The 11,962-nt window shown below is 37.3% G+C and overlaps 1 protein-coding gene across 1 annotated transcript; it reads right to left on the minus strand.

Moving 5' to 3' along the window:
• Nucleotides 1-1,506: 1,506 nt before the first annotated feature.
• On the minus strand, nucleotides 1,507-11,105 carry mrpl44 (mitochondrial ribosomal protein L44). Its single transcript, XM_072690687.1, has 5 exons — nucleotides 10,932-11,105; nucleotides 8,662-8,884; nucleotides 7,873-8,118; nucleotides 6,242-6,420; nucleotides 1,507-3,404 (listed from the first exon to the last, which is right to left on the minus strand). Exons 1-5 carry the CDS (start codon nucleotides 11,090-11,092, stop codon nucleotides 3,230-3,232), a joined length of 984 nt encoding a protein of 327 aa, XP_072546788.1. The 5' UTR covers nucleotides 11,093-11,105; the 3' UTR covers nucleotides 1,507-3,229.
• Nucleotides 11,106-11,962: the final 857 nt, after the last annotated feature.

An 11,962-nucleotide genomic window follows, 5' to 3' on the forward strand; every position in this document is an offset into this window, starting at 1 on the left:
CAGTTCACTGGTTGTCCTTCAGTTAAGTAATTTTGGTAGGTACTGATCACTGCATGCCGGAAATACCCCACAAGACCAGCCTGAGCTTTTAGAGAGCTTCTGTACCAGATGTCTTATCATAGATTTTTAAATAATGTACATGGGTGTGCTTGCAAGCATAAGGCTATGTAAACCAACACAACTTTTTTTGGTTAACAACAAATGTTTCTCTTCAGTCACTTGCATTTCGCTGGTCAGAATTTAATTTCTCAAAACTATATCACTACACAGCCTTCACATCATGTAGTCATTTGTGCATATCATAAAATCCATTTTTAATTTGTTTTATAATATAATATAAATAGTAAATGCTTTGGCATAATCATGTAAATTATTTTGTACATTTGTCTGCTGTGTCCTACTTAATCAATCATTCTTGTCTTGTCGTTAAAATGTATAATACTCTACTCTGCTGAATAAGTAGGTCCCCCTTGTGGTGCCACAACAGATCTGACCATTTTAAGGCATGGACTGGCGTATCTGGCACCAATATGTTAGCAGCAGATCATTTAAGTCTTGTAAGTTGTGAGGTAGGGCATTCATTGCGTCAAGTGAGCTTTGGGTGCCCATGACACTGTCACCGGTTCACCAGTGTACTGCATATAGAAGTGATGTTTTGGAGATGTTCTGACCCAGTCTAGCCATCATAATTTAGTTCTTGTCAAAGTGTCTTATTCTTACGCTTGCCCATCACCTTCACCTTCAAGTAGATGTTTTCACTTCACCTCTCAGTGGTGCTAAAGCTGTGGCTGATCAGTGTAGACAACACTGTGAACAAGGTTCACAATGACATGGTCTGTCAACAAATTACAGTAAAAAACAGTAAATGGGTGTGAAATCTGTCCATTATCTTGTAATCAGTCTCCCACATACAGTAATGTGTCCTGTTGAAACTGATGTATGCCACACAGAAAAAGTGTCATTAAAACCGGCACAACTCAGAAATTTATAATAGTCGTCTAAACAAATAGATACAGTAACTTGGCGTGGTGTGTTTTCCCCCTTTTTCTGTCAATATTGAAGTCCTAAACCATCAGTAAAAGCAATATATTTGTTGCTCAGGGTAGATCCTGATGTATCGACAAAATGACTAAGCATTTTAACTGTCTTGTCCATAAACAGGGACACAAGGACTTCATATGTGCCTTCAACGCATCTAGTCAAGTCCAGAACACTTCTAAAGAAGGTAGGTGGATCATTATCAAGGTCCACAATTAGGAGAGGCCTTGAAGAACTTCAAGAACGTACAACCTACAAGAAATACAAAGGGTTTACTTCGAAATGTAAACCACTAGTTTTCCAGCCGCTGCCTGGATCTGAAAGAATGTGCTTAGGACAGGTGAAACAAAAATAATCATTAGCATGCTGAAGGAATAAATGGGTAAATGATCCCACATCAACTGTAACTTTGTAATCACTATTACAAATCTCTAATGTCCTCAATAATGTTTGGGACAAAGGCATGTGTTTGTTGTTTTGTTTATTTATTTATTTTTTTTTAAATCAACAGTTTTCCCTGTGCTAATATTTGCACATTTTTTTCTACAGTGCAAGGTATTGCATGAGCCTGCTGACCAAAAGAGGTGACACCGAAAGCGGTGTGAGAGGAGGTGGAAGCAGCGCAAGCAAGCCAGACTATGGCCCAGCCTCACAGGCTTTACTCCAGCTGTTAATGTCATTAATGTCAGTACTCAGTTCTTAACTGCAGGAAACATGAAGCAGTTTGGTGCTTTTCTCTTAGCACGTCCGCTAAACTTGGGAAACCACCAAACCCCATGTTTACATCACAAAGACCAGCGGCTGTTCCTCCAAAACCCCAAAGGAGGACAGAGAAACAAGGCAGGGCTAAAAGGCTGTATTGCTCTTTAAATTTAAAACAATGATCTGTTGCTTTTGCTGCCAGGACAGACTAATGACGTATTACAACTTACAGTATGAATATTGAGAACAAAACATGGTCAGCTTGATGTGTTTTTTTTGTTTTGTTTTTTTTACTGTTCCACACAGATACTTTATTTAGACTTTGTCTATATAGCTTTCATTTAATTTCATATTGCAGTATGTTTACTTTACAAAACATAGGTTACTAAATACATGCAACAATAAAAAGATCTAGTACAGAATTTGCTAAATTATTTTCAAGACATGCTTCAGACTGTAGGTTATACTTTGTTCACAATTACAGTTAAATAATAGGCCTGCCGTACAGATGTTTAAAAAGATGAAATTCCTAATTATGCTGGGGGGGTTTTTTGTATTAAATAAAACCCCATTTCATTTAACCCTCTTTTTTTTGGGGGGGGGGTTTGCATGTAGGAAAAGATCACACACACCACAAGAGTCATATCTGAATATAATACATCTGAAAATACCCTAACAGCCAAGAACCTCAGATAGTCTACCAAGAGATGTATACTGCTTCGATTAATTCAAAGTTCAGAAAGGGCTTCAAAATAGGAACACGCCATCAATGTGAACAGATAATAACAAATGGACTAGATCTAAAAACTATTAGCAATATAAACTTGGAAATGAATCTTACATACACTGATCAGCCATAACATTAGTACCAGGTAGACAGATGATTAGTACCACTGACAGAGGTTGGGTATATCTCTAAGCCACTTTGACAAATTGTCAACTGTGTTTATGTTTATAAAAAAAAAAACACACACGCAAGACCTGCATGATGTTTTGGAGATGCTCTGGTAGTTGTCATTACCTACCAAAAGTGTTCCAAAAAAGGACAACTGATGACCTGGCGACAGAGTCAGGGGCGTCCAAAGCTCATTGACATGCTCTATGGAGGCCCCACCTCAAAACAGGACTCGTTTCTGCTTTGGTAAAGAATCTGCTATTGTTTTGGTGCCAGATACCCAAAGACCTCTTCAGAGCCTTGTGGGTGTGCATGCCTCTAATGATCAGCTCTGTTGTGGCGGCATAAGGGGACCTACTTGATATTAAGCAGGTGGTGCCAATGTTATTGGCTGATCAGTGTTCATGTTTCACTCCTCATTTAGGATGCAAAATGGCTTCTCTGAGGTCCTTTTTACTATCAAACAAAGCTTTTTTCAGAATGAGGCACAAACTAGGGGTGCTAGGAAAATTGAAAATAAACTGGTATCTATATATATAAAAAAAAAAATAAAATAAAAAAAAAAGTCAGGCAGAAAATGAAGATATCAGAATGTTATCTGGTGACTGCCCGGGAGGCTGCTGGTTGATGCTCCTCCTGAGGCGTGGAGAAGTCAAAGGGTTTGCGGTTTTCTGCACAGCCAAAAAGTTTTCTTAGAGCCACACGTGCTGCTTCGTCCTCTGCAGCCAGTACAGTCTCACCAGGGCCCTGTGCAATCAGCTTTTGATCACTTAGACAGAAACAGACAGACAAAAATATGTAAGGAACACAATGGAACTGTGGAATACTGGATACTTACAAACATAACACTGCATATGAGTTTCTTTAAACTTTTTTTAAAACGTGGCTTAAATAAATGCAGATTGTGTCAAAAATGTGGAGGAACAAATTGCTACAAATGCTAATAAGGGTAAACAAACAAAAGGTAATAAATAGTAAATGATTTGCATTTGCAAAGTTGTCAGGTGCATCATGATGCATTAGCTGATGCCAACTGTATGTTTAAAATGTGCAAATGTTTTATTCCATTCAGGTAAGAGTTTTTAACTTTAAGCAACATCCCTGAATAGCTGACCTGTCATACCTCAATTGGTAGAAGAAAGTCTATACCTGGAGATGTCTCTAATTTTGCTGCAATTGCCAAATTGTAAGGCTATCAAGTCCATGCTGAAATCTGGCTACAGATAATGACCCAGAAAGTACATACTGTGTCTAAATGTTTATGCACACACATAGCTTGTCTAGTCCCTGTAGAGAAGTACTGCCAAAAGGACAGGACTCCCTGGAGCAGATAAACATACCTGCACCACGCCTAATGCCAAGCATGGACTAAATGGGTATAGAGCTGTAAAGCAGTAAAACTGTTCTTTGGAATGATTGTGCTCCATCCAATGCTTTTAAGTAGGGGGAATTGGGGGGCGGTGATCATCCAACATCCTGACCCAATGCTTTTGCAGGTGAACGCAATCAAAACCTCACAGCAATGCACCACAATCTAGCTGAAAGCCTTCCCTGGACTGTAGAAATAGTTACTCCAATAAAAACATGATAAACTCTTAATACATTTGATTTCAGACAAACCAATGAATGAGCAGGTGTTAGCAGACTATTTATTAATGTGATGACAATTGAGGACTTTGAATGCTAAATATGATAACGTTTTATAGAAAGTTTGTGTGATTGCACATTATATTGTTTGGATAATTATTAAAAGTTCAGGTTCTTCTTGGGGTTTATACATTTGGGTATATTTGCACACGATGTTCAAAAAATCTAGGATCTGATTTAGGATCAAAGTGAATCACATACATATGCATACGTATGTAGCTGAAACAAAGCAATTTGATGTAATGCAGACTGGTGGCCTAAATTTTCACAAATAGAACATTATCTCTTTTACAGAAAAGACCTTCCACAAACAGAAGAAAGGATTTAAGTTTGAGAGCACCATTAATGCCTCTAAAAAAAATGAGGTAAATAAGCCACACCTATGCTGACAGTCTTCAGAATGAATGTCCAAGACAATTTAAGACTGACTAACTCTGTCCCTCTGTCAATTTAAAAACGTTCTACAGAAGTTTCTCTCTGTATTGGTTTTTACTACACTGTGAATATTTGCTTAATACCGGTATTGAGGGAAAGAAATGCAAGCTAACAGAGACTCCTACCAATTACAATTTCAGCTTAGACAGAGATATATGCCTTCTATACGCAGACATATAGCCCATTAACTAGAATATAACTAAAACTGAAATCTGCCATTAATAGAGTTTACAGCCAACAACAATTCAGGGGTGAAGCTAATATAATAAACAAGAAAACTCCACTTAGACATAATACTCCATTTAGACATAATTACAGATCCAGATGGACGATTCATCAATTAATATATGTTAATACTAACAACATTTTACCACTGCATCGCATTCAACTCCCAAGTAATTCATGGATATTTTAAAAGCAATTGTAGATCCATCCTTAGATCAGTCCACTCCACACTCACACTGCACACATTGGAACCCCACAGAAACAATAAATCAGTTAATGGACGACTTTGGATGTTTTAGTCTCCAACCATCAATAAGATGCCAAAGAACTCACATGCAATTCTTCAGTACAGTTTATAGTCACGCATCAACCAATATCTACTTAGTAATTCATCCGTATTAAACATCTCACATACACAATTCACTCAAATAGTGTTTGTGCCATTTCTCAATCATACAGAATGGAAAATAAGAAAAGACACTAAGAACAGATGGTGTTTTATTAAACCTCTACTTAACAACCCAGAATTTACTACCTACAAGGATATCTTTTTGAACAACCATCCAAAACTATCCACACTTCTATATGGAATAATCTGGACTTTTTAATTTATTTAAAACACATCCATACACCATCTCTACAACATAAATGGATAGCCCAATCAAACATCAATTACTCTACCATTTGGTTAACAGGAGGAGGAAGACTCCCAATACCATTTTTTTTACTAATAACAATAAATGCCAATAACATCATCCACAGATTGCACTACATTACACCCAAGATGTTCAAGATGAGATTCATAAGATCAACAATCTGTACACACTGCACTCTAAACACTGATAACTATATTCATATTTTGTGGCACTGCACACCACTCAACCAGCTTTGGCAAGATGTTCACCCTCCAGTTGCATACCCCAAGTAGTCCCATCCATCCACATTACTATCTCTCTGCTTTCTATAGTGCATCACCAAAAAACATCCTTATAAACACATATAGACTTTTTAATGGACAAAACTATCAATCCCTCAAAACATCCTCCAATTAAAATTCTACAATAAAAAGTACTATATTCATTAAGCACAAGATTAACCACAAAACCAAACCACAACACTACTGCATACATTCATTCAACATACAAGCACGCACACAAAATTCCAAGGAACAATTGTATGTGAGCAAGACAAAGCGACTTTATCCCCAATAAATGCGTGCCCCATCAACAAACATTTTGAATGACCATCATTGCCCTGGTAATTTACCTCCGAATTCAAAAAAGTCCATTAGTGGCATACCTGTAAAGTCCAACAAGATAAAGCGGAAGGACCGTGCTGGTGCCAGATGACAGGATGAGTCGTGGTTCTGGGGGGCATATTCCTCTACAAGTCAGCTCTTCTACCAGCAACCCCATAGGGTTCACTACCTTCCAAATATGAAACAGATCCTTCCCAATCAGCTGGGTTACTAGGAAGTCCTGCAAAAAATATCCAAATATGATTACTTAACTAAGCCTATATGCACAGTATATTCATATTTACAGTGGCACTTACCAAACAGTACATATACATCCACATCACTGTGGATTCATTTGGGCCCACTGATTTACCTCACCATTGAGTTTCCTTAAAGAAATCTAAACATAACTTTGTATTTCATTATTTTTCAATTTTAAAATAAGGCAAGTGTTGAGGTAGTATAGCAAAATTGCAGTTTTCAAGCTACATCTACAGGCTACAGGACTGGGTTTGTCACCATTTTTCTAATATCAGCACAATACGGTGTTGGGTTGGTGTCAAATCATAGTTAAATAAATTATTCTACTTATTGCTGCGAAATCTCACATTGTATCACATCGCAAAGGTGTCCTATTCAATTCAGATCCAGTGATGGGGAAGTTCACTAAAAAAAAAAAAACAAGGAACTTGTATGACCAAAATTGTGTATCGTGGTCAAGATTTTGGCAGTTTCACAGTATTTATTTGTTTATACATTTATTTTTGCCATGACAATTTTAGGTTTTGGCCCATCATGTTTTTAAGAGAACACAGAATTTATTCAATGAAGGCTTTAAATACTAAAGAGTTTGTGCTTGGCACCACAAAATGACACACAAAGGAATCTATGTGCATGAAACTATTGCAGAATAGTCCTGGGCAAAAATCCATATTATAGTAACATTTAGAATGATTTAACAGGCTTTCATTTGGTTACTGTAAAACTAGGTGGAACCACAGTTGCTGCCACACGTGTTTCCACAGATTGGACTGGTGATAAAATACATATTAAAAAGGCACCTTTTACAATTCCTCCATATACTGCTAAAATTATCTGTACCTTGATAGTAGTGCTTTTTTACCCGACACATTATATCTTCACCAGTTTCTTTCAATGTTTGGAACATCTCACAGAATGTCTCTCTTCACAATATAAACTACAAAGCTGTTGACCTTCAAATATGGACACAAAGAGCACCTTTGTCAAAAAAGTAAGTATCTGCAATTTACACATATAGAGACAGAGGGTTGATGGAAATTTTTTTTATCTGACAGTTAAAGTTGGAATGTTTAAATATCCTACATAAACCACTATTTTTAAACAGTTGGATCTTGAGTTTTTGAGTCCTAGATCAGATAATGTTTTGGATCACTACAGATGTGTTCACTGTATAACTATTTTCATATAAAGAGATTTGCCTTTTGTGCTGTTTGCTAGTCCTGCTGTGTTCTGATGCTCTGTACTTGGAGTGAGGTACTCTCAGTGTGTATCAGGTTAGAGAAGTCTTCACTCTGCTTCCCCATAAGACTCAATAGTTTACTGTATGGACACAGTAAACATCTACTACAGCATAGCTTCTCTTGACTTTAACCTTCAAATTTCTTTTTGTGATAGTCCTTTGTAGTGTATTGCAATTGAAGCTGATCCTTACCCTGACAAAAGTTCCTGCCCTCTCAGGCCCACTGCTCTGCTCCAGAGCACCAATCACAGCAAAGAATGTTTGTTGAAGGATGTCATCTGGAACAGGAAACTCAGCAGTCATAGCCAGTTCCTCCACTGCTAGGTTCCGTGCCACATGACACATGACCTCAGCCCCTGTCAGGTGAACCACAATGGCTGTCACACCTGCCTCAGGAAGGCTGGAGAAGTTGCTCTTGCACCAGTCCTTGAGGAAACCCTGGGGGTAATATCATTCAGATACACACATTACATTAATCATGATTTAACACACACAAATTAATCATCTTAATAAGAGAAACTTTACTTTCATTACACCAGTGCACCAATCATAAATCTTGTTTTTCATTCGCTGCCACGCGATTCCCGTCTAGCTCCACAGCTCTACAGTCTAGCTATCCAATAACAATTGCGCACATCAGCAATGACTTGAATGAATGGGTCTATAGGGCTGCACGATATTGTGCAGCCCTATATGTTTTGTATTTTGTATGTAGCAACATGTATGTATTTGCTACATACAAGAAAAACAAAAAAAACTAGAAATATAAATGAGATTTAGAAAATCAGAAACATGCCCACATTGCGATAATACTGAAATAATATATTGTGCAGCCCTAGTCTAAGATTTCTCTCAATGATAGATATGGGCTATCCTGATAGACTGATCATCAGCATTAGAACACAAATTAGTAAAACCGGAACATGTGAAGCAACATGTTATTAACGCATACATTTCAAGGCACACATTATTTGGACTCACCAGTGTAAACTGCTGGCCACGCTCTCTCAGCTGAGTATTGTCTCTGACACTAAGGACTGCAACTTTAGTGTTCAGACCCAGTGCCCGGCGCTTCTCCTCCTCACTGTGTAGATAACAAGGGTTCACAAAGGCTGTCTTCAGCAGCTCCAGTGAGAAATGCTCCTTCAGTCGTGCACTAAAAGCTTCCACCTCAGCATGGTAATCCCAGTTAGGCAGCTGAGAGCTGGGAAGAGGTAGAATATTTATTAACATTTTGCATGGGAATTACACTTCACAACTACTATACTGAAGTTATTTATTTGCAGCTTCTGATTCCTTTGGCTTATTATTTGCAGAGTCTTATTAGTGATCTAAAGTAGAGTACTTCAATAATAAAATTGTGTGAAAAAAAAGTGAAAGTGAAACAATATAAACAAACAATACTCAGTAAAGGAAAGGAGCGCAAAAGGAGCACACTTAGGCATAAATTATCAACATCCTCATAACCATATTTTCATCACCATGTTTGTCTTTGCACTTTACTTCCCCCTTCCATCCCAATGTCAATATGAACCTCTTGCCTACTTACAAGCAGTATGTCTACACCTACACACCCTCACAAAACATTAATAAAACCCACAACATTTAATCACCTAATATATCCCAGAATGAGCATAAAATTAGTTTAATTTATTCCAATAAACATGCAACGTGTCATTCTCTAAAAAAAAAAAAAAAAAAAAAAAAAAATCTAAACAATACACCACCTCAACCAACTAAAAGCAGATATATGCCTTCTACAAGAAACACATCTAACGGAATCTGACCACCACAAATCAGCTGATTATAGTCATGTTTTTACAGCTAATTACAATTTAGGCAAAGAGAAGTAACTATTTTCATTCAGAAATGTCTATTTATTTGTAATACCACAATCAAAGAGCCCAAAGGACAATTTGTCATAATTATTACTATTAACAATACTATTTTTACTATTGTAATATTTTTACTATTCACAGAAAACTCTGTGGTATTTTTAATACAGTTCTAGACCCATCTTTGGACAGATCAGCCTACACTCATTATACATAATTGGAATTGCATAGAAACAATACAACAGTACATACATGGCTTTGGTCTTGGCGATGGTTGGCGACTAATACACCCAAATACCATAGCATTTACATTTTACTCTGTAATAAACAACTCATTCACACATCTACTATCGACTACTTTTTAAAATCAGAAATTCTATGGAATCAAACAATTCACATAAAGAAATCCACAGTGAGCGATCACACCCCCCACTTAATTACTTGGAAAGGAAATCAATGGCATACACTGACATTCAGATGGCTCTTTAACACATCCCTACTCAATTCAATACTGTACAATAATTTGCTACATACAAGAAAAAAAAAAAAAACTAGAACTCAATTCAATCAACTGGACAAAACTTACCACTACTACCTCACAAATCAACTAAAGTACATATTAAAATGGATAAAACCCAGCAGATCATGGATTGATGTCCATTATGCAACAACATTCAAATCTCAGACCTACCAATTCTTAGCCAATCACTCAAAAACAACAATTTACTACAGTGGCATCAACTTGACAGCTTGTTGGAAATTGAATGAATTAATAAATAGCACATTCTCACCAACAATCCTCACTCCCACCTGGAACAATCCAGAATTAGGTAATTAATAAAAGATAATTAAACTTCCTATCTTGGAAGGACAATGGCATCACATTGGTCAGAAATGGACCGGTTACTCAAAATAGCTGCCCCATCATACAGCTCTGCAGAGATGTCAATTTGTTTTTGCGTTTAGTAAAAACATGATAGGTCAAACCATGTTGTGCACTGTGTAAACAAAATTATTATCTACATGCGTATTAAGCAGGCTGAGACGTTGTGTGTGTCGGTCTATGTAGCAATTAATATATTCTGACTAAACCTTAAACGTAAGAAATTCCATGTATGTTTCCTTCAGCCTTTTCTGTCACAAAAAAGTTGCTTAAGCATTAAACAAAAAGCAGACACTTTAATGACTAGCTAGCTATCTACATGCGTTTAGAAAAAAACGTCTGAGAAAAGAAAGGGAAGGGAAAAAGCAAACGATCATTTTTCATAATTCTGTAGCTAGCATTTTAGGTACTACAGATTTCAGAACCTCGAGAACATCTTTCTATCCAAATGGCCTTGGGTTCATCCTTCAGCTCATTAGCAGTGACTAGCTAACTAGGTGCTAGCGCTAGCACTCTTTCTGAGTTGGACTTACCGTGGCTTCGGTGCTGGTTCTCCGTCAATTCTCTGTTTCCTCTCCGTGATAAGCGTGCATGTCTTCGCCCACCTCTTCTTGTCCCTAGTCTGACTCAGGAAGAAATGTCGATAACCGAACATTAACGCAATCCGGTTCGTACGCGTCCAGCACGCCGCCATGTTCGCCTTGTGATTTGGGGGTGGGGGGGTGGGGGAGTTGTTAGTATGGAAAAACAATTACTACAGCGACCCCAACGTTGGGAGGACCCGAATGCTCAGAGGACTCGAATATATATATATATATATATATATATATATATATATATATATATATATATATATATATATATATATAGGACCACGTGGGAATCGTACAGTAAATATGTACGTAAATATTCGACAAATTAACGCTATTAACTTTAAGTATCGTGTGCTAAGGTGTGCGTTACATTTTATACGTTTTAACGCGTTAGCTACGTCTAGGGTTGCCACCCGTTCCGTAAAATACGGAATCGTCCTTTGTTTGGCAACTAAATGTTGCGTCCCGTATTGGTTCAGTACGGGAGGCAACATATAGTTCGTATTTCTATAAATGTCCAATACACCTGTCTGTCAAACACACATCAACACATCTAACTGATAATAATTATCAAAAAGCCCCCGGGCTCCGCTCCTCTGTGTGTAACTCTTAATGGATCAACAGTTATATAAATATAAATATGTTTGTTAAGGAAAAATATTTATTCTTAAATATGTATACATTTCCTAGATTACAAATGTTTCTAGAGCTTTCTGTGTATTTTGTGTCAACATTTTTATATTTTTGAGGAATACAGTGTTCAGTGATCATAACATAATTTCTATTATTAGTGTGGTTTAACTGTTTGAATTACCTGACTTCCTTTCAATTCATAGAACAGGCAGCAGACAAATACTGTTCAATTTATTTAACAATTTGTCATCCCACTCCTCCCCGCTAGGTTGCCGCAGCTGAGGTGACAAAGTGTACCACACAGTCAGACACAACCTCAGCTACAACAGTGCTGACTG

Source organism: Salminus brasiliensis, chromosome 11 (assembly GCF_030463535.1).
Source record: "Salminus brasiliensis chromosome 11, fSalBra1.hap2, whole genome shotgun sequence".
In the NCBI taxonomy this organism is placed as follows: Eukaryota; Metazoa; Chordata; class Actinopteri; order Characiformes; family Bryconidae; genus Salminus; species Salminus brasiliensis.

Coding starts and splice junctions, on each gene's coding strand:
- mrpl44 (XM_072690687.1), bottom strand. CDS start 11,092: ATGGCGGCGTGCTGGACGCGTACGAACCGGATTGCGTTAATGTTCGGT. Junction 8,119..8,661: donor GTGGCCAGCAGTTTACACTG/GTGAGTCCAAAT, acceptor TATTACCCCCAG/GGTTTCCTCAAGGACTGGTG. Junction 3,405..6,241: donor TATCTTGTTGGACTTTACAG/GTATGCCACTAA, acceptor TTTCTGTCTAAG/TGATCAAAAGCTGATTGCAC.